Source organism: Liolophura sinensis, chromosome 7, assembly GCF_032854445.1.
Source record: "Liolophura sinensis isolate JHLJ2023 chromosome 7, CUHK_Ljap_v2, whole genome shotgun sequence".
In the NCBI taxonomy this organism is placed as follows: Eukaryota; Metazoa; Mollusca; class Polyplacophora; order Chitonida; family Chitonidae; genus Liolophura; species Liolophura sinensis.
This window is the reverse complement of record NC_088301.1, coordinates 25733883-25758031: the sequence shown is the minus strand read 5'-3', so window position 1 is coordinate 25758031 and position 24149 is coordinate 25733883. Positions and strand designations below refer to the sequence as shown.

Below are 24149 nucleotides of genomic sequence, written 5' to 3'. Positions count from 1 at the left end.
GTTTGGCACTCAGCTTGGATACGTTCCTACAAGTTATAATCTGCCTTTTATAAGTATACAGCGCAATATCCTGATGTCCCGGGCTTCAAGCGTCGGGGACCGGCGTGGGTGGAGCAGATAATAAATAATTAAGTTCTGACCGGAATATACCTCTGCTTTAATTTCCAATGGACCGCGGGCTCTTCCTGAGAGAGTATATCATTAGATCGCATAATGCTATACCTTTACCTTACTGCTGGTGCAGTTCAGAGGTAAATGGAAAGGCTGATTTGAAGACAGTACTTCCTGGTAAAGAAATTGCACACGAAGAGATATTTACAGAATATATGTCCTTAAGTGATTCTTAAGCTCATAGTGTAAAAGTCCACACCAAGCCGAATAGACTCTAAACATGAATAAATGAACACTGAGCTAAAAACACCACCAAAGAATGAGGAAAGAAGTTTTCTGGGTAAAAGTTTGATCTGACATGAACTAAATTCATGGTATGTCATATAAACAGTGGTAAGTGGAAAATATTGCTTTGGTCTTTTCGCACATGGATTATCCGCGAATAACAGAATGGTGGACTAATACAACGCTGTATACAGTTATATTTATAGGATGTACACATGCAGGGATTAAATGCTGTGTTTTCTAACATTGTCACAGCCAGTTTTTCGGTACGTACTTTGTGGGTACTATGAAGAAAACACGTTACAAGTAACATAACCTTAGACATTTCCGTAGATGGGTTTAAAAAGGCCTAAAACGCTGTAGGAATTCTTTTTTTAAACAATTTCATTTGTAATCCTAGAAATCAGCTTTTAATCTGGAATTCTTGCGATGCCATACTATAGCCATACTATATATAGTACATAGTACGTGTCAAAACGTTAACTAGGGTGGTGAATGGGAGTTCATAGCGCTCCAGGTTGATAATTGGATACGTAGGTCTACGCCAAATGGCTTTCATGTTTACATCCTAGTAAAATAAGGTGTTAATGAAGTGAGAGGGTCGCCAGTTTACGCCTGCAGGGTCTTAAAACCTATTTCTTTGAATTCATGGAGGTAGGCGTTGATTTCATCATTGCATGTTGTGGCCATATCGCGATAGACATTCATCGTGACACGCCAATCTCAATATCGACATGCTACCTCAGTGAATCACCATGCTGAAGACAATAATCATAAAATACTGACGCCATATAATAAAAGTGTTACAGCACCGAAAGTGAAACCAGAGAAGCGACGATAGTGTGTTAGTTCGCAAATGGCCACACTTAATCGGTGAAACACGACCTCTTGTCAGTGTTCCTCAGTTAGGCTTTTATTCTAATTGTTCATGTAAATACGTAAATAGAATAGTAAATTATCGTTCCCGTAGCACCATGGCTCAATTAGAACTAGGAAAGAAACAAAAAAAAAAAAGACTTGGTGATGTAAATGGCATCTTGTGAATTTACCTCATTTAGGATTTCGTTCTATATAACTGTTCGTGGAAATGCCTAAATATTAGTAAATTACCCACCCTTAGCACCATGACTCAATCATAACTAGCTGAGAAAAAACTAGTAAAAAAAAAACGTCTTGATGTTATTTGATTCTTGTGACTTTATCTCAGTAGTGACATTAAAACGCAATTTATTCCAGGTCACTGGTCTGGAATTACTCACAAAGCGTGTGAAAGCATTTCAGACCGATTATCTATATTTATTTATCTATTTATTTTATTGGCGTTTTACGCCGTACTCAAGAATATTTCACTCATACGACGGCGGCCAGCATTATGGTGGGAGGAAACCGGGCAGAGCCCCGAGGAAACCCGCGACCATCCGCAGGTTGCTGGAACACCTTCCCACGTACGGCCGGGAAGGAAGGCAGCATGAGCTGGACTTGAACTCACGGCGACCGCATTGGTGAGAGGCTTCTAGCGCGCTAACCAACTGAGCCACGGAGGCCCTTCCGATTCACTATAATGTCAAACACCCATCATGACTCTCTAAAACCACTGTGTACGAGTGGCACACAGTATTGTGGCAAAAATACACTGGCACCCCATTTGTATACCACTGACATTGAGGATATGCAAATTTGTACACAGTCGGTTTTGGAAAGTGGGAGAGATTCACTGTTTAAGACATAGGTTTATATTTATTTATTTATTTATTTATTTATTTGTTTTGTTGGTATCTAAAGCCGAACGCAAGACTGTTTCATCTATGTTGTGTTTGGAAGAAAACGGATCTCCAGGAGTAAACCAACGGCCTTCGCCAAGTACCTGGCAATAATCCTGACTTAAAGTCGCAGGCGTACTAGTAAAAGCTGGATTCGAACAATCGACCTCTATCGTCTGATTTGCGTGAACTCACTTTGAACTCGTAAAAGAGAATCTACCTACTGTTTACAAGGCGGTGTCTGGAAATTCCCCATGCATAGTTCATACAATTTGTTCGGAGTTGGGTTTGAGAAATAGCAAGCACGGTATAATTAGATTCAAAGGGAACCATTCGATCGATTGTTATGCATATACAACATACCAGAGCTGAGTTGTCAAGAAAGGAAACTACGCTGTCAGCGCTTAGGACTCCAGTCGCCGCTCCGCCGGGGAAAGGTACGTCATTTGCATATAGCTGTGATTTGTCATTTGGATTGGACAGAACCTTGCTCTTCTCGAACAAAACAGGCTCATCGCCAACGGAATGATTACTGCCGTAAACGCATTTGCCAGTCCTTTTAAAAATTTTTATAGACTTTGTCATTGCTAAAGATGATGATTCTAAGCATTTATTCTGTGATTATTAAAACCAGAACAAAACAAATATTTCTTTACGATGACATTAGCCTTGAATAGTAATAAAAATAACAATAAGAAAAACCATTTAATTTTCTGAAGAAGGAAGAACATACAAACGTAGGCAAAGATTATATGTTATATGGAAAACTATATAAACTGGTATTTTCTAGAAGAAATGACCTTATTGGAAACCATAATATAATTATAATTGCTGGCGGGGGTTGGAGGTGGGGGGGGGGGGAGGGGAGGGTGCTCCGTGGCTCACTTGGTTAGTGCGCTAGCGCAGCGTAATGACCCAGGAGTCTCTCACCAATGCGGTCGCTGTGAATTCAAGTCCCGCTCATGCTGGCTTCCTCTCCGGCCGTACGTGGGAAGGTCTGTCATCAACCTGCGGATGGTCGTGAGTTTCCCCCTTGCTCTGTCCAGTCTCTACCCACCTTAATGCTGACCGCCGTCGTATAAGTCAAATATTCTTGAGTACTGCGTAAAACACCAATCAAATAAATAAATAAATAAATAAATAAATAAATAATTGTTGGGAAGATACTCAAGGTTGAAGGCACTGATGAACTAACAAGCATCCTTTTATGATGTGATTTATCATTATGGAGCACACGTGTATATTCACACATTTTTCCACAGCTGGTTGAACACGGTTACAACGTTATAATCACAGCTATGAAAGGATTGACTGATTGATTGGTGTTTAACGCCGTGATCACGATTTTTTCAAAGGGGTATGAACAGATTTAGGGGTGGAGGAAACTGGAGTGCCAGAAATAAATCGTGAATGTGACCATGCAGCACGTCTAACTTCCGGTTCTCGGTAGTGAGGTGCCACTTGGCTTGTGTTATTTAGATGGCCATTTTGGTAAGAACCTACAAAGACCTACAAAGGGTGCTAAACAAGTGGTCTACCCAGTATGTTGGAAACAAAATGACCAGCCAAATGTAACACGTTACCTTTAAGGTTGATTCGCTTCATGGTTTTTGCTTAATTTGGAATATTGCGTATTACATTATACGTGAGCAAAGACCAAACCCGGGGAGTCAAGTGTAACCCACCGCAATAGTCCAGATATCAGGCAAAGCTCCTGGTGTCAGGTCGCAGCCAGGTAGCGGAAACTGAATCTGATCAGATGGCCTCTTTCATCTGCATTTGGGTCGCTATTTAAACCATCAAGGCATGAGATCTTGTTTTATTTATCAGGAATTTTATTTGTTTGTTGTTTAACCACCTCCTGAAGAATTGCTCAGTTAGTACGATGAAAATTAGTTTTATGGGTGGGGGAAACCGGAGAGCATTGACAAGTTACTTAGGAATTCTCCGACATGTGAGGTATCAATACCCAGAGAGCCAATAAGAGACGGTCATATTATCTACCTGTTGTTTTCTTAAAACTTTGCCTACTTTGCACAGTGGCGTTAAAATGGCCGGCATTTCTCCGTTTCAGATACAGGTGTGTCAGTTCAGGTTCAACATTGGGCAACCAGAAAGTGTCCCAATGTCGGCGACAGTACTTGGTGAAGATTATAGGGCCATTTCTGTAACGACACTATAATGGCGAAACTGTAGGAGCCCCTATTTTGTTCGTCCCAGACATGCTGTCAGTGGCCTTAGATATCAGTGTCGTCCCAATGCAATCGCACATTGTTTATTGCGCATGAGCACTATATAGACGGAAGACAACCCGGTGTTCAACAAACATCAAACTGTGCAAATGGCTACACGAGTATTGTCCAACGTTTATTGTCCCCAAGGTTCCACAAGCATTGAGTGCCGAGGAATATATATTCCCCCTGTCTAAGGCCCTGATTAAATCCGCACCCCTTGTGTCCTGGCGATTCAAAGACAAACGTCTTAACAACTTGGTGAGCTCTTACTCCCTGAATCCTATTTTAGGAGGACGAGTCCAGGTCTTGACACATAAAGACAATCGTTTTAATAACTTGGTGAGCTCTTACTCCCTAAATCCTATTTTAGGAGGACGAGTCCAGGTCTTGACACATAAAGACAATCGTTTTAACAACTTGGTGAAGCCTTACTCCCTAAATCCTATTTTAGGAAGACGAGTCCAGCTCTTAACACATAAAGACAATCGTTTTAACAACTTGGTGAGCTCTTACTCCCTAAATCCTATTTTAGGAAGACGAGTCCAGGTGTTGACACATAAAGACAATCGTTTTAACAACTTGGTGAGCTCTTACTCCCTAAATCCTATTTTAGGAGGACGAGTCCAGGTCTTGACACATAAAGACAATCGTTTTAACAACTTGGTGAGCTCTTACTCCCTAAATCCTATTTTAGGAAGACGAGTCCAGGTGTTGACACATAAAGACAATCGTTTTAACAACTTGGTGAAGCCTTACTCCTTATATCCTATTTTAGGAAGACGAGTCCAGGTCATGACACATAAAGACAATCGTCTTCTTAAGCTGAATTATTCATTTAATTTCCTTTGAATTTCTGACTCAGTGTCGCTTCATTAAATTATGCTTTATTTGGAGGAGGGTGGGTGGGGGGGGATTCATTATATTTCATTATAGATCTGCTTATCAAAACAAGCCGATTGTGAGCTGTTGAGAAATACCTTATTGTACACAGTGAAAAAAGGTTTTCTTGGTCAATTTTTTGGATTTTCTTAAATTGTCTTCTCTGGGAAATCCCATTTTTCCTCTCTGAAAATCAAAGAAAGAAAGATTACAGAGGAGCAGTGTGAAATCAATGAAAGACAAATGTTTTTGGCTAGGTTTGTCTGAAGTAAAGACAGTATCTCAATGCAGTATATAGTTATTTTCCCTGCGATTATACTTAACAATAATTGATTTTTTCCTGATCTGCTGGAGGTGAATATAACACAGTTTCAGAAAATGTCCAAGAAAATGTTTTTACTGGGTATATGCTGTTATTTTTAGTGTAAAAGGACAAAAGCAGATTTGAAATAGCCGACCCATAACACACTACAATACAAATGAAAACTTTTTTTAAAAATGGAAGGATTCCAAACAGTATAAGTCAAATAGCTTAAAGTGTGCGTACATCCTGAATAAATCGTGTTTAAAAATTCTAAAATTCATATTTTAGCGCATTTTCTACATACACTGGCGAGCTTCCAGTATTATCGAACTTAAATGAATTCTTTTTAACTTCTTTGAACTACGATAGTTCAACTTTCATACTAAACTTGAAAATGATCATTTCATTATTTTTATATTGAAGAATATTTTCAATGCAGATTAACATAATTTGCATGTGACGTTAGATCATTATTACCAGATGACAATGCTACACATAAACTATGAACATAGAATCAAATCTTTTTTCGAGTGTATTATAATTTATCCAGGATTGGATTCCATGAACCGTTGGATTTCACCGAAAATCGCTAATGGCGTGTTTTACAAAGAATTAGTGTTAACTTACGCCAAAGCAAAAACCCAAACAACTTTGGTGAGGGCATGTTTGCTGTTACATGTGCATCATATGTGTCCGGTGAGATATTGTCACTGCAAAACAGCTCAGCAGAGCCTCTCCATCTGCCAAGAGTTGTACTTGGAGAATAGAACAAGAGCAGAAAATGGTCACACATAACCGGTGAAATGTTGCCAACTTGCCTCAGCTGTGGATTTATTCTAGTTGTTTATGTACATTGTTAAGTGGTATAGCCACTTATACGATGCCCGCGTGTATGATGTTATATACAAATGAATCTAACGCTATCCTTTTTTTTTATCATAACGGTTTATTACGTTGTTATTGCGTGTTATTACGTTGGCAATGATTTGTCAACTAATCGAACGCTCTGGCCCTTATTCATGGGGTAATTTATTAATCCAGGACCTGTTGCAGAACCCCGCTTTCCGTAGCTCTGTACAGGCGTCACGTTTGGTGCGTTCAATTTTTCTTTTCTCCCATGCATACACGATACCGTCAAGTAATTAATTATCATACATACAAAATTGACACAAACTACCTTAGATGAAAAAGTTCAAGATATAGTAGAAATAACGAAAATTTTATTTATTTATTTGATTGGTGTTTTACGCCGCACTCAAGAATATTTCACTTTTGCGACGGCGGCAAGCATTATGGTGGGAGGAAACCAGGCAGAGCCCAGGGGAAACCCACGGCCATCCGCAGGTTGCTGAGAGACCTTCCCACTTACGGCCGGAGAGGAAGCCAGAATGAGCTGGACTAGAACTCACAGCGATCGCATTGGTGAAAGGCTTCTGGGTCATTACGCTGCGCTAACGGGCTAATCAGCTGAGCCACGGTGGCCCTACGGACATTTTACGTAGTCTAAACAGTGACCATATGTTCAACCCACTAGCATTCACGGTTTTACATTATCTTCGGGAAAAACTCCGGTGTTACCCACCGAGTTGTTCCCCTTTTTATGCTATTTGTAAATGTGTTTATTTGTGCCACTTTGGTTTAACTCCAAACTAAAGAATGTTTTAATTAAGCGATGGTTGCCAGTTTATTAAACTGAGAGCTCGGGGTAAACCATCGAACGTGGGTAGGCTAATGAAAAGCTTTCCCACTAAATACGCACACAATACTGCTGGCAGACAAGTGATCGTCACCGAACTCTGGACGGCTCAAATTTTGACAGGACAGATGAAAGCGGGTGAATCTACAATTTTCTGTCCAAGGCCGGGTTTGAACCGATCACACGTGTGTTCAAGCAACTGAAAGGCAAGCATCTTAACCACTCGATTACGTAAACAACAAGCAATTGAAAACGACCAAATATTTAGACAAAGTCCCTAAAATATTCGTGTCCTGTGTTCAAATCCTCAGCTGGCCTAGTGATCAAAGACGCCTAGTACTAGTGAGTGTAGGCCTATTATTTGGACTTGGGGCCAATACCGGATGGGAGTGATAGGTTGGATCCAGCTGACGCAGATTGTTTTGTCACATAATGTATAGGAGCGCTGGTTTGTTTGTGTGTGACTTTGTTACGACGTTAAGCTTTGTTGTTCTGACTATTGATTGGTCACGGACGGCAAATCATATATCTGAATACAGATATTCACTTATAAAGAATACCCTGAGCGTAAGACGACAACGGTATTTTGTCCTACGGTTACTATATTATGTGACTTGTGACAAATGTCGGGCCACTTTCCTTCACATTAATTTACCGATCACCTTGTTTCGAAGGAAAAAATGACACGTCTTTCTTTCAGGAACTTCTTAACTTCACTAACGCTCAGTCCCTCAATTTCCTCAATCGTTTGTTTGTCGGTTAGCGCGCTAGCGCAGCGTAGTGACCCAGAAGCCTCTCACCAATGCGGTCGCTGTGAGTTCAAGACCAGCTCATGCTGGCTTCCTCTCCGGCCGTAAGTGGGAAGGTCTGTCAGCAACCTGCGGATGGTCGTGGGTTTCCGCCGGGCTGTGCCCGGTTTCCACCCACCATAATGCTGGCCGCCGTCGTATAAGTGAAATATTCTTGAGTACGGCGTAAAACACCAATCAAAAAAAAAAAAAAAATCAATCGTTTGTTTGCTCTAAGTCACTTTTTGTGAAACGTTGTGAAACGCTCATGATATAGTAAATGTAATCAAGAACAGTTGCATAATAATAGTTGCATAATAATATATTGAGGAAGGTCTGTTCACTGGCTAGCATGCGCCAGAGTTCGTCAGTAACTTGCCAAAGGTCGGTGTTTAACCCGGGTCACTCATGATTGCTCCGACTATATGTATAAAACTGCCTTCGTATATAAATCGAAAAAACAAACAAACAAACAAACAAACAAAAAACAACAACAACACATATATATGTCAATGTTTTATTGTTTATCAGTCAAGTCTTCTCTGTGTCAGGTTTCAGCAAATACTCCACGCCTACCCTTTACCGACCCTTTAAAAAGAAAAAGAAAAAGGTGCAATAGAAATATCAAACGGTGGTTAAAAAAATAAAATCACTTTTCTCCCTTCACCGTGGATGCATATGGTCTGTGTGGAATGGTTATTTGCATAAATGCATAAATTTATTAATTTATAAATTTTGTGAACGGTTCTGAAGCGATCCCCCTCTGATGGCTACGCGATGACGTCAGTGTTCTTTCTGTTGAACCATTGAGGAGCATTGTCTTTGAAATTGTTGAAGTTATCTTCTCCAGACACCAGGACGGTTGCTTCGAATTTCCTCGGCCGATTCTCGTCCTTGATTGGATAGGCGGAGGTTGCCACGTAACGGATGACGTAGCCGCATCTGCGTCGCTCGGAACGGTTGGGTCCGCTTCCGTGCACAAGATGGCCGTGATGAAGCGACATCTGGCCGGCCTTCAGAGGGCAAGGAACGGCCTCGTCAGCGTTGTAAAGATCCTCGGGAATTTCTTGGTTGGACGTTAGTAGGTTTCCTCCCTTTGAAGCTTGGTGATGCTCTAAAATGCCACTTTTGTGAGTTCCTACAAGAACAAAAGACAATTTTGGTAAAAAAAATTCACAATGGAAAAGCTATGCTGGTTCATCTTGAAATTATCCCCCATAATTAAGCTAGAGAGGTATGGGTGTTCGCATTTTTTCGCTTTTGTGACAGGGGTAATGCCGTCTTATATTTAGCTTCTTAGATGTTTAAATTTTGTATGATGAGATCAGTTCATCATACAATCAAATCAGCTGATCAAGCTTGAAGTTCCCGTGCCTACAAATTAAGCTATCTTTATTTCTGTTTTTTTAAATGTGATGTATGTGCTTTTATAGGCTTGGACCATATATACCATTCTTGATTTATAGATCACATATGACGTCATATCGACTTGTATGTATCTTTGAATTTAGAGACAGACAAAGTGTACCTGATTTATGTTTATGGAATGTATACATGTGTAAAAAAAAATTTCATTCTGACTGCTTGCTTGTGGGTGTATTTCAGGGACAATTTAAAGTCTTCACAGCCGCCGCCATATTAGTGATATATTCTTGAGTGCTGCGTAAAAAACCAATAAAATAAATCAAATGAAAAAAAGTCTATGGATGACGTTATAGGCTTATACCTGGAATGACGAACATACACCCATTGTCTTCATCGGCGTCATCTACAGCCAGCCATACTGACACAACGTCACCAGTCACACCCCAATACCTGTATACAGCAACGTCAACACAAATTGTTACAAAAAAACCCTGTTTAAGTTAACCAATTTAGAATCGGCTATTCTATATTGTGTTTAAAAGTGCAAAAATTTGTAATGTGAGTGTTGCCAGACATATAATTTCTGAAAGTCAGACAATTTTTGTATATTTTTGTATTTTTATGAGGTATACTGTATTGAACAGAACAAACTCAAGTTCCAACTCTCGAGTAATCTCAGTAAATGTCGTGCACATATGAAGTTACATGTAGTTTGTTGACTGTTAACCACTATTTTAAACATTGTATCTTTTGACTGTGATAAGGTAAAAGTTACAACAACTCGAAGGATACTCCCGCTATATTTTGCATTCACAGTACTGAATCCGGCAAATTTTAAACGTCTTATAAAACCAGAAGATATAAACACTTAAGAATTGCGGTATTGTTTCAAATTGGTGCGTATTATCCGGTTAATTGTTTAATTCCTGCGTTTAATGATATTTCCTTCAAATAGCAAGTGAACAAAGGGAATAACTTACATCATTGTTACCGCGGACATGTAACATCCTGTTCAGACAGCATGTTTTGTTAATAGCACGATACTAATCTGATCGTAAGGTTCAAATCAGACCTTGAGCAGGGAATTTGTAGATTTTCCGCATGTTCACTGTTTCGTGGATATGTGTGACTAGAGCCTTTTACACGGTTTGAATCTCTGCACGTCAAATGTCCGTGGAAAAGTTCGTGAGTAACTTGCAAAAGACAGTGGTTTAAATCTAACATTTCGGTCTCCTCCATCCATTGTAAAATTTTAATAAATCAAAATTAAGAGATTTTAAATTGATGTGTTTGTATATCAGATCCCGATCGTGTTTCGACTGATTAGTCTTTTTAGCTGCTCATCAACATTTAGGTTCGAACCCTTACATTGCTGAAGAGATTATATGCAGTTTACTTTTATCAGAAGATTTACATAGTGATTGGTCTTACCTGACGTCCTGATGCCAGGCCACATACGCCTCAGTGCCATCTTTACCGGGCACCTCCGTATCTGGATATTTACAGATGAATCTCGAGTCTAGGAGAATCAGATTCTCCCCAAGAATCTGTTTGATTGGTCCAAGGACTCTGGGGTGACTGGCCAATCGCAACACCCATGGATGAACCACGTGCACATTGTGAAGGGAATATTGCGCATCGGCTTTCCCTAAAAGAGTAATAGTAAGTAAATGTCCCATATAAGTAAAGCTATAAATAAACTAGAGATGATTATAGGGCATAGGTGGTTCCTTTTGTTTCTCCGTTCTATGCGACAGTGAGAGTGATGCGGGTGAAGGTCATTTAAAAGGTTAACCGTAGAACTATTATATTACGCAAGCAAATCCTATGGCCGAAAGATTGACAGTGGCTCTAGCAAAGTGAAGAAAATAAATATCAGGCTAGTATGTTCATAGTGACATTCAACATTTACATGCACACTACGGTTAAAGGATAATCCGGCGCTCTAGCGAAGTGAAGCACTACAAAGATAGTGTATCAAACGACTAAAAGATATAGATGCGGTCAAGGAATAGGCAATACCGGCAAAAGCAGAATGATAGAGCGATGCTCTACAATGAATGAATTAATGAATGAATGAGTGATTATGGTTTAACGCCACATCGGCAATATTTCAGCCATACCGTGGCAAGAACAAAGTGAAAACACGAGAAGGTTGCTCTACAACGCAATGAACGACTAAATAATTTTATGGATATTAAAGACATAAGCGGTTCATAGTAAAAATAGAGGCATACCTCATATTTATGGCTGAAAAATTCGCCGGTGATCACTGGGGAATGAAGGACTAAATGATATTCAGGATATAGCTATTTTGATTAAAAGTTGTACGCTGGCCAAAGCGAAATTAAAGACGTAATGTGCGTTGGAAAGAGTGGGTTCATCTAACGCATGGCTGAAAATGATAGTGGAATGAGACGTGGGCAAGATCATTGGCATCATCTTTCTGTCAAGAATACTTTAGCCTTGATAACCTGTACATCCATTTTACTTACCAATGTCGTCCTCAAAGGCTTTGAAGTTGGATTTGAGGTCATCAACCTCATCCTTGTCAAGGACGTTCAGACTCCCTATGTATCCGTTTGTGTCAAAATACTGAGCAATATTTCTCGTCTCCATGCTTTTGATCGTTGTGTGGTCGCTTTAGGCTTCGGATGATCAGTTTATGCCTGTCAAGTAACCTGCTGAGCTTACAACTGTGACAGAATGGAGAACGTCTCCGAATTTATAGTCTGCTGGAGGTTATTTCACAACGGCGTGTCGAAAATAATCCGGCACAATGTAACACATTCATCGAAAACGGGAAAAGCAAAGCTTTTGATTTCTCTGGATAGGTTGAAATTTCTTTAGCCACCAGGATGTGGTTGAAAGAGGGCGGGCTTTACTCGCATGTGACCGGCGTACGCATATCAGTTACCGAAACTGTCACACGATGATCTCATGGGACTATTTGCATGAAATTCCAAAAGTTTCTTCCTGTATTGTGTGCTTAATGACAAATCAAGGAGCCGCTAAATCTGGACTGTTATCTCGCTACGGGGAGGGGGAGCAAAGCGAGCATTTTTTTGTTTGTATGCCCATCTTTTTAACCTTGACCATGTATGCGTCTGTTTATGAACAGAGTTGTCGACCTTTGATCATCATTATTTTCCCGCTCCCTGTCACTCTCACATACAGGCCTAGGTTTACAGGTGTAAGACAGTGTATGTGGCGTACGTATGCTCTTACCTATACGCAGGCCTGACAACGAGACTACTTCGTCTGCATTTTCTAGAAGCAGCTGGTTTTTATTTATATTCCCTAATGTCCGCATTTTTTGCCCACCTCAGCCATAATCGGCTGATAATCTGTTTGTAAATACACCATCCACGAGGTTCCGTGCGCATGATCATCTCGCGCAGATTTATAGCATATTCATATTACGTTAGCTGTAAAAACAGATGGATTTATCAACCACTTTCCTTTTCTAAAACGAATTTCGTCATACCCTTGTTTAGGAAATTATATATATTTGGTAATGTACAAAGTGGACCCCCTGCTAGACATAACGGATATAGACTTCATGGGTTGACCCAAAATAACATATCCATAGACCCTGGTTTTCTGCGTTCAAATTAAAGACTTGAGTCGAGAGTAAAGGCTGCAGACTATTTTGATCTTCACAGAACAATGATGGTTTAAAAACGCCTAAAAACCAGTGATAAGCCAGTCATTTAAGATAAACAAAACTTAAGGTATACGGATGTCACTAACGTGTGAAGGCTGATTATCATATGCGCACGGTTTAGAGCTTAGCCAGCTTATTTCTGATCTATAAGTGCCGGGCCGAGCTGTTAGCTTGGGTCTACGGTGTGCCTTCCCCAGTCACGTTTCAATGCGGAACATCGCCTATATTGCCCGGGTTAAATGCAGACTCTATACATGTAATTAAGACTATGGTTAATGAAAGCAGTGTTATTCTACAGTTACAGTTAAATGTCATATTTTCATGTAAATACATTGTGTTTTTTGTGTGTTTTTTTTGTGAATTTGCTTACCTGAGAAGTTTGATTTGAACTCCTTTGAAAGGTATAATATGTTGGGAAGCAATTACTATACTTGGATGAGTACATTTTTTAGGGCAGGGGGTCGTGGGGCAAATATTTGAATAAACATATTTCAGTTCAAAACCGCTGAATAATGCTTAGGCTTTGGTACTGAAAATTGAAAGTTGGACACATTTGTCTTAAGATAATATTGATGAGGTGGACAAAATTTTGATTTTTTTTTTTGCTGAAACATAAGCTTTAAGATCTAATGTGAAAATTTTGACTTAAGTCAGAAATGGTTTTGTGGAATTGGCCCCAGATCATGTTGAGCTGCTATCAAACGTGTTAATAAATCAAAGCAAAGTTTTTGCTTTCAGTTCCGCTTAAACTATTTTCTCCTTAACGTCTCCTGACTGGTACGAGAAAAAAATACACAAAAATGCACGCAGAAAAGGAAAAGAAAAAAAAACACTCAGAGGGTAGCTGTAGGCCTACTCTGATGTCACCGCCCAACACGTCACGTGACGTAGGCAAATGGATAAGCGCATAAAATTGGATAGCGTCCTGAGTAAACCATTTCCTGATACTTCGCCAGAGAGAAGAGAAGAACGCATACAGAATGTTGTCTAAGGTAAGATTTATTTCTGATAGATATGAGAAATAACCACCCCGTATGGGTTTTACTGCATCCATCATGTAATTTAAAAATCGTCAGGAACGGTTAGAGTGAAGCATGTTTTCTCAGTTTAGTTACTTTTCTGTTAGCTATTATAGGCATGTGAGGAATCATTATAACATGGTTCAGAATGTACCACCTAGCTTTTGAATCGTCAGGAACGGTTAAAGAACAACATGTTGTCTATGTCAAGCTATTTTCCGGTTAGTTATATTACATATGAGAGACGTAGCTTCATGATATGTAATTTACATTTACCGTCAGACAGACAGAAAGGTAAAAACACGTAAACTGTCTGTAAACTAATACATCTATTTATAGTTGTTATAAGGGGAAATAACATATATTTTGTCATAATTCTTGTTTATCGCAATTTGTTTATGTACTGGACAACCTCGGGGATTAGCAAATGTTTACCATCGAATATTTAACGTGGATAAATTAATACCAGTAAAACATGTCAAGTCTAGTGCTTTATTTCACAATCACCCTTTACGTTAATAGAGGTTATGCTAAACTCTACAGTTATGTAGGGATTTCATTCACAAATTTCTACAACGGATACATGCCTGTTTATCCAAAATCCAAGACCCTCATATGACGATTCCAAGGTAGTAATTTCTCAGTCAATGAAATTACTTTATGTGACTATACATGCATGTTCTTATCATGTAGTTACATGGTATAACTAGAATGAAAGTTAGCTGTTTCCCAATATTTCTGTGTGAAAAGAATTTGTAGTATACGCATATTTTCGCTTTGTCTTGTAGAGCGAATCCATATCTCGCGCCCTGGTGCCTTTACTACCCAGGCTAACAGGTGTACAGCCGACCAGACAAGCCTCGACCATTTCAGAAGAGGCTCAGGCGGGACAGACGATCCGGAAGTTCAGCCATCAGGCACTGCCTCTAGCTGGTTAGTATACAGACTGTTTTTAATAGTTTCGTAGATCTATCGACTAGTCGAATTCATTAGATAAAAACAAGATACACAGTTATTTCATATAATTGTGTAGAATTCGACAAATCGCACCGTGTTAAAGCGCGCTTTTTCAATTTTCGTTCAACATGCCGAATTCGACAAGTCCATACCACAAATCGCACTATGTAAGCTTTTGTCGGGTTTGGAAAGCCGTGTTTCAGTTCTTAGTTCAGTTCGTTTTAAAAATGATGTATAAATCTAAATTTTCTAGATTATAAAGCCGATAGTCAATTGATACTGCATGGTTATGCATTTTTCCGTCAACAGTCGGAAATCTTCGGGATTGTTACGTCACACCTGCTATACAGGTTCAAAGCCTTGCTGCCTGTGAATGGGTAATCATGACATATAAGGTAAATCAGCTGTGCTCCGGGAGTTGAAAGTTTGCCTCATCTCATTTAAATGCTACTAATCCGGTGATCGACATCAATCAGCGCTATATAAGGATATACAAGTCAGGAAGTGAATGGCCAAAGTTAGAAATTGTACATCCAAACGGATGTACGTGGTTAAGTGGTTTGAATGAATGTTAACTGTGGTTTTACGCCTCGTCAGCTATATTAATGTGGTTCATTTGATTGTAAGTAGTTAAATATGTTGCTACTGAAAAAAAAAATCATTAGAGGAACGACAAAACATCAGCAGAATCTGCCATAAAAAATCGATGATGGTTTAAAAAAGAATGAAATTCAATGAATAATTTAGTAAATGAAGTGTCGAGTGTTACATAAATGGTTGATATAGACGTATTAGTCAGCGAAAGCCATCGGTCAGTCAAATGCATATGGTACATTTATTATACCATATTTTTTTTATCATGTGAATACTATTGATGTCCTAAACTGAAACTGGTTCATTGGTTGGTTTTAGTTTGTTATTATGTATATATCGATACTTGCTGCAAACCCATTTATATACACTGACTGCGGTTCATTGGTTGGTTTTAGTCTGTCACTACATCGATACTTGTTCTAAACCGATATATGAAGTTTGATTATTGAACACTCAACAAACATCGATATCTGCGAGTACGGACGTCTCACGTGATCACGCGAGCTATCAATAGACGTTACAATTGTTCTCAAGACCGCTCACAAGTGCCACATCCTGGACTCCACAATCAACAGTCCTTGGAGACAGAAATACTTCACACGGGCATTTCGACATTCAGGAAGTAGTGATAACTGATATCATCTATTAATAAACAGAAATGTAAGCTATAAATCTATATAATGTAAGCCGCTTTAAAACTAAGTGACTTTCATTTTCTAGTCATTTTTCTAGCTGTATTGTATATGGAGTAAACAATTTCGAAGATAGAGTCCATCTAATGAGCAGTCCCGCTTTCCAATGTGTTGTTAACATTAGTCTACCTGTTAACATGAAAATCTCGCTGTATAAAGCGCAATTTCGTCAAATACCTGAATTTCATGTCGAATTTTGAAATTCCCACATTGCTCTTTGGCATTAAGTAACAATCAAATAAATAAATAAATAAATAAATCAGACGGTTCTTTTTAAATTTTTATTATTTACATGACAACCATCAGGTTTATGGGTGTAGGAAACCGGAGCTTCTGAAGTAAACCAACGACCTTCGTTAAATATATGGCAATCTCTAATTGAAAGCCGAAGCCTGAATATTGAGGAAAAGAAAAGTAGCTGCAAATCACATGTATCACGTGAAGGCTTTCCATCACGTGTTTCATGGCACGAGTTGAACAGTAAACATGCTCTGCTTTTTCTCAGAAATGACTGCGACAAAACAGTTCCTGAAAACGGGTTATGGGGTCAAGTTGTTTAACCCTGGATAGAAATTTGTTCCTCAGGGACTTTCTGCTTTAATCTAGTTCGCCAGTAAGGTTTGACATCGTCAACAGGATGTTTTAGTCAAATGTCATTTTTCATTACGGTGTTGCTGAGTCAAGCTTCTTTTAATACAGTATACACATTTTATGTACTGAAATATCATCTTTGTCACGAATCCCATGTAACTTAAGGCCTCAATGTATATTGTTCAGGGCCTCATTTCCCGTATTTAACGGAAAGAGTCATGTGCCATTGAAAATATGTCCTCTAAAACTGTTAACTACGAAGTCTTCGTTGTGACAGACGTGAATTCCACGTAAACAGAAAGCATGACTTCATTGTCCACGGCTTCATTTCTCGATCGTATTTAATGGAATTGAGCCATGTGCAATTAAAAATATTTGATTAAAAACAATTAACCGAAAGGCCCTCTTTGTGTTGAATTCCACGTAAATCAGCAGAAAGCATAACTTCATTGTCCACGAACTCATTTCTTCTATTTAGTGGAATTAAGTCACGTGTTATGAAAGAATATTTCATTACAAAACAATCTGTAGACAACAAGTGAAGTGCTGAAACGGATAAATTGTGAATAAAAAGTCGACTTTCCGCATTCCTGTCACATACAGTCGGCGGAACATCCAAATTCTTTGAAAAGCTCGTGCGTGAAGTCTTTGTCCAAGTGTGTCTCGAGTTGTGAGAGTATTCTGACATAAAACAATGGTTCGCCTCATCCCTTTCAATGACGTTATTGTGAGATACCCTTTGTTACACACCTTTGTCTAAAAAAATATAAACCCAGTTTTGTTGCGGACTAAAATTAAACAACCGCCTTTGTTTAGTCAGTGCATGAAGTTCGAAAAATATTGTCTAATATTGTTTGTAACAATTGTTAAATGATATTTATATATGTAAAACAAAACCTGAGTATGATTAAATGTTGGTTTTCCTCTTAGCCACGCTTGCGTAGTGGTCACAATTCAACGTGCCAGTAAAGCCAAGAACCGGATACAAACGTACACGTATGCCCTCTGCGCACATTATGTAGGGGAATTGTGTTTCTGTTAGCACATATGTAGTTTAATTGATCAACTACTATTGGACATCAATCCCCCACCCTCAAGAAATCCTAACAATGACTTGAATTGTTTTGTTACCTACCATGATAGCATATATAGCAGCACTATCCACAGATTGTTCGTTTATTCCTCTAACCAATGCTGTTGCTATGAGTTCAAGCCCAGCTCATGATGACTTTCTAGCTGGAAAAGTTTTGCAGCAAACTGCGGATGGTCAAGGGTTTCCCCGGGTTCTGCTCAGTTTCCTTCCACCGTGTTATAACTGAAATAAATACCTTTATTTTTTCACTATTTTACGAATGTCTCAATATTTCTTATATTACACACACTGAATATTTTACTTGTAACCATGGCGTCAGTTATCGTCATGAGTGAGTCTAAATAACCATAAGTGAATTACTGCTTGATGGACTGTTGAACACTGTCTCGACCAGCCTGTACTTGGAAATAGTTTATTTGATTATAGAAGTTATACAAGCAGCAGTGCGCATGTGTAGGAAGTGCACAAGTGTGTAGTTTGGCACAGTGGCACAGTGGGAGTTTTGCGCAACACAGATATGTCTATCTTTGGGTAGCTCGCATATACATTCAGTGAAACGGAACAGACATTAGCCTAACTTAACAGTGCATCCTTTTGGGTGAGACCTTGTGGTTTAACGTCGTGCTCAACAATTTTCCAGTCATATGACGAAGAAGGAATCCTTAGGTGTATGTAATGTACCTCCTTGTTGCAGGACGGATTTCCACCGCTCTTTTATTTAGTGCTGCTTCACTGAGACGACTTACCGAAGGTAAATAAGTCGCCCCACCCGAGCCATTATACTGATACGGGTAAACCTGTCGTTGCACTATCCCCTTCATGCTGAACCCCAAGCGAGGAAGTTACAACTTCTTCTTTTAAAGTGTAAGGTGTGACTCGACCCAGGATTGACCCTGGATCTACCGCTCCCGAAACTGTGGGAATAGGCGGATAGCTCAGTGAGTGAGGTAAATTTCTAAATTCCTCCGCTTTCACTTTTCAGTCTAAACAAGACTCATAAATGGCGTAAATTCCCTATTGTACTAAAAAGATGACATTTTCTTCTCCTTTGTGAACAGAGGTTCAGAGTCTACCTGCAGGAAACACGACTTCATGGTTTGCTGATCAAATCACAAACGCTTCCATGTCTCACCTGTCAGACCTGACCCTGCACAGAAGTAAGAGGATGATTCTGGACACCCTCGGGGTGGGGTACCTCGGTTCTAAGACCGACATCACTCAGTCCATCATCCGCTGGGGACTAGACGCCGGACTACTTAGCGATGACCCGGCATTAGGACATGGAGAGATCGGCAGTATCATCTGGGGCAGCGGTGGCCGCAGGACCTCTCCCTCTATGGCCGCTTACATCAACGGGGTCAGTGTTCACTCGATGGATTTTGATGATACTTGGCACCCAGCGACTCACCCGAGCGGACCTGTGGTGCCGACCATCCTAGCCCTGGCAGAGACGATGACGGGACAGTACAGACCCAGCGGCGAAGACCTTATCCTGGCTTATAACGTAGGCGTTCAGGTCCAGGGACTCCTTATGAGGTGTTCCAGACAAGCCCGGGAAATACCTCGAAGGTAATCATTAGCATTGCGTGGAGACTTCATATTTCAAGTCGTCTTATATCAAGGGCCATTAAACTAATGGCAAGGTTACACAACGCTTTGTTCATTGTAACTCGTATGATGCACACATGCCTTTAGTTTTCCAGCGTCATCAGCAACTGATAAAGGCTTCATTTGACAAGACGTGTAACTTCTTACTTTCTTTGTTCGATGGCGGTTTTCGTTGATCGTTGTTTTAGAAATTGGTCTTGCAACTGGTACTTCCATCATGGTTGAAAATTTAAAATTAGCTTTAAAAAACGTTACAAGCAAATTAATTCACGAAGTTTGGTGAAACAGAACTCTTCCTATCACCAGAGCAACATCACTGTCCATTGTGAAAGATCTCCATTTCTTTTGACGAAAGTTGGCAGTCATCTATGAGCCTGCACTGCATTGCTGCTTTCTAGCTTGAATGATTTTGTCTGTAGTAAGTATAAGCTGTTTTTTTGCGTTATGAATGTAATTGTGAAAGGACACAAAGACTTATTTTTTGTAACAATAATAAACATAAATACCTTTGTATTCTTGTTTCTTGAAGGTTCCATCCTCCCGCCGTTGTCGGAGTGATGGGCAGTGCGGCTGCGGCTTCCAAACTCTTGGGTTTCGGCCCAAAGAAAAGTCGACATGCCTTAGCTATAGCCGCCTCTTTTGCCGGAGCTCCGATGGCGAATGCTGGCACCAAGACAAAGCCTCTCCACTGTGGAAAGTCTGCAAGGTTTTGGTTTGGAGGCTGCTTTGATGGCGGAACACGGCATCGAGGGTAACGACGACATCTTGGACATGCAGTCAGGGTTCGGGGCGTTCTATGATGACTACGATCCGGAGGAATTCATGAGGACGCATTCCCAGAGGGACCAGTTTGTTCTTCATGACCAAGACATCGCAATCAAACGGTTTCCGGCTCATCTCGGAATGCACTGGGCCGTAGACGCCGCCATGGAAGTCAGACGGACCATCACCGGTGCCAGTTTTCAGCTCGATCCGAGAATTATATCCAACATCGTCATTTCCGCCCCGAAGTCTCGCTACATCAATCGTCCGCTGCCGACGACGGAACACGAGGCCCGTCACTCCTTTCAGTTCATGGTCTGCACAGCCCTCTTAGACGGAGAGATCCATCCGGAATCCTTCTACCACGACAGTCTCCACAGACCGTCCCTTCAAGGCCTTTTGGAGAAGACAGCTGTTATAACGCCTGAGGACAACGTTGCCAGTTTTGAGGATATGTACGTGGTTGTCGAAGTCCAGCTACAGGACGGAAGCGTGGTGACGGGCAGGTGTGACACGCCGTACGGCCACTGGAGGAGACCCCTGTCGGACAAGCACATCCAAGAAAAGTTTATCAGGAACACCCGCGACCTGCCGGCCGGGGCACCCGCGGAAATGATACGATCTGTGGGGTCTTTGGATTCTAACTCAAGGGGTACTGACATTGGCGCGCTTTTGGCTCACTAACAGAGATCTGTATCACGTTGGGTCAATCCATCTGGTGCTTGCTGTGTTTGAAGATCAAGGTGTATGAACTTTGAATGATTGAACGCCTAGAATTACTTTGGATGTCGGAGGACAGACAAACGATTGCCAGTTGAAATAACTTGAGGTCATCCAAATGATTGAAAGTCGGAGGAAAGACCATTGAAAGCCATTTGATATAACTGCTGAGATCATCTAAATGTCATGACTGTAACAAATTCCGGAACGCTTATTGGCAAATTTGTCAGTACTCTTCAGTGGTGGGACTTTAATGGAATGGCTGCTCAGTAATGCATACAACCTTCAAGCAGTCTAAACATGTTCATTGATCTAATTTAACTGGCTTGTTTCTTTTGCATTGCCTATATATATATATATATATATATATATATATATATATATATATATATATATATATATATATATATATATATATATATATATATATACACACGCCTACTTGAAGACAGGCCCGGTTTAAACTTGTCTCATGACCAATGTTAAGCTTACAACCACGCCTCGAAATTTGCTGTCATTTTTTTAAAATATCTTTTGATGGTAAAGACAGAATCATCTGGTCTTTCTTTACTCATCCGATGACGTTTTTGCCACATAGTCATATGTTTCAATATATCGTTGTGTAATGGTATTTCCTGGTAAGGACTGTGAATACACATTTTATTTAAATATTAAAAAAACTGTAGTATTTGCGATGAAATGCTAGATGTAAATGTTTGTTAAAAACCCGTCGCGGAGGGCAAAAAAATCTCTGGATTTAAACCCTTTGTATGTGTAAATACGTAATAAAGTCATTGTGATAGACGTATAGGCGTCGTTTAAAACTGTGGTATTTACGGCCAATGTTAAATGCAATTTTTGTTCCAGAGTGTTAGGTTGGGGGAAATAAAATATCAGTAAACGATGTCTTGTAAATTTGAGTTTAAACTTGAGATCAAGTATATATATATATATATATATATATATATATATATATATATATATATATATATATATATATATATATATATATATCGTCTGTTTTTCATAACCATTGATGAATGCTCACTGACGCTCTTCTGTTTAAAAAGAATATACATTCACTTTTGGAACACTTTTACAGGAAGATGTTCGTGTTGCCTTGAAATGTACATGCGGTCAAGATTTGCTGTTACCTTCAAGACAGCTCAAAAAGCGAGAATAACGTTGCGCTTTTTTTTCTCCTTTGTTTTTTGGGTGTGTACACCGTATCAGGTACAAGGGCTTTATGCTGAAACAGGGCTTAAATCACCCCCTTTGTTTCCACTTTGCTGTTACATCTGTGACATTTCCAGCTCTTCTAAGCTGTTTAATGTACAAGACAGAACGTGCCTTTTTTTGACCCGATATGTAGTATCAGTGTATCTCTCTACTCCACCCCCTGCCCATGCATGCATACTCCCCATTGTTTCGGTCCATGTTTGCTTACAATACACACAGTTCATTTCCATTGAACTCGCTTATCGCCCCTTTGCCCTACATTCTAGCTGGTGATATTTTTATCACGTTTTTATCACGTCTCCAAAAAAAAAAATGTACATGCGTATGCATAGCCCAACATAGCACACCTGGAAATCTGCTGTGTCAGCAAATATATAATTGTGAAGTTTTTACGGGCATATCTGTCATTGTCGTTGCAAATCGCAATGGTTCTGGTTCGAAGCAACATGGAATACGCTTGAGATATATCCCCCCCCCCCACCCCTCACCCATCTTCGGAAAAATCTAAATCGGTGATTTATAAGAGTTCAAAAGTCTTTTGGAACAGTCGATTGTATAGATATGATGTTCAATTTACTGTTCACACTAAGTCGATCCAATGATTACATTATCTTCCTACCTACAGAAAAATCATGCTTCTATACATTCCCAAAATCTTTTTAGCGGCCTTCGTTCTACGTCATTCTGATTTTTATATGTTTTTCTTCGCTTGTATAACTATAAAGAGATTCATTAATCAGTTCAAATTAGCACAATTTAAATGAAACGTTTCATGACAAAATTTTTAATTATCTCGATTCAAATTTTTATGTTCCACATGCGATATAATCAGTTTCATCACGTTGATTGTATGAATTACTATTTATTGTACACGTAAGCACATTTTCTTTAGTGTGAACAGTGAAAATATATTTTGTTATAAGTTAAATTGTGATTTTCATGAGAAGTTAATAAAAAAAGTCAACTGACGTGTGTGATCGTGATGCTGTACGTGTTTATTAAGGTGTATTTGCTAATCGGTGCAAGTGTACCGAAAAGCGAGAACTGACAACCTTTCCTTCTTCAAAATGATTCTGGTCTAAAATTTGTTGCTAAGTCTTGTAGATTCTCGCCTGATGCTCGTCTGTCTCGAATATACAATCTTATAGAGGAACCGTTAAAGTGTTTCAAATACGTCAACGACACTGCTGTTGGACACGATGTCGTAAGTGGATACTGGTTGGCGTATTGGTGTCCGCGTGTGCGCTTCTTAATCAATGCATTATTCAGGCGAATAGGTCTTATTCATTGGGGATTACACCTCAGTTCAGACGACTAGCTCTTATTCACCTGGAATGGCGCCACATTTCAGATAATAAGCTTTTATTCATTGGGGATGGCGCCTGAATGCGGACAACTACCTCTTATTCACTGGGTGTGGCGCCTCAGTTCAGAAGGATACCTCTTATTCCTTTGTGATGAGACCTCATTTTAGACTATTAGCTCATATTAACCTCAGTTCAGACAACTGGCTCTTATTCCTTGGGAATGGCTCCTCAGTTCAGAGCACAATCTCTTTTTCACATCATTTTAAGCAATTAGCTTTTATATTGTTGGTAATGACACCTCAGTTCAGACCCTAGTTGACCTCTTATTCAATGCGGATGGCGCCTCACTTAGGACAACTAGATCTTTTTCACCTCATTTCAGACAACTGGCTCTTATCCTTTAAGAATGAGGCCTCAGTTCAGAAGACTAGCACTTATTCAATGCGGATGGCGCCTCAGTTCGGACAGCTAGCTTTTA

General features: G+C 39.8%; 2 protein-coding genes across 2 annotated transcripts; one reads left to right on the top strand and one right to left on the bottom strand.

Annotated features, from left to right (window-relative positions):
* Positions 1–8557: 8557 nt before the first annotated feature.
* On the bottom strand, positions 8558–12468 carry LOC135471316 (phytanoyl-CoA dioxygenase domain-containing protein 1-like). The gene is made up of 4 exons (XM_064750497.1): positions 11918–12468; positions 10854–11070; positions 9784–9872; positions 8558–9195 (listed from the first exon to the last, which is right to left on the bottom strand). The coding sequence occupies exons 1-4, from the start codon at positions 12039–12041 to the stop codon at positions 8828–8830; spliced, it is 798 nt and encodes a 265-aa protein (XP_064606567.1). The 5' UTR covers positions 12042–12468; the 3' UTR covers positions 8558–8827.
* A 1497-nt stretch (positions 12469–13965) lies between these two features.
* Positions 13966–21465, top strand: LOC135471524 (cis-aconitate decarboxylase-like). Its single transcript, XM_064750790.1, is given in 5 exon segments — positions 13966–14081; positions 14897–15041; positions 19094–19604; positions 20173–20350; positions 20352–21465. Coding segments are annotated over 5 exon segments (1584 nt in total). The 5' UTR covers positions 13966–14069; the 3' UTR covers positions 21090–21465.
* Positions 21466–24149: the final 2684 nt, after the last annotated feature.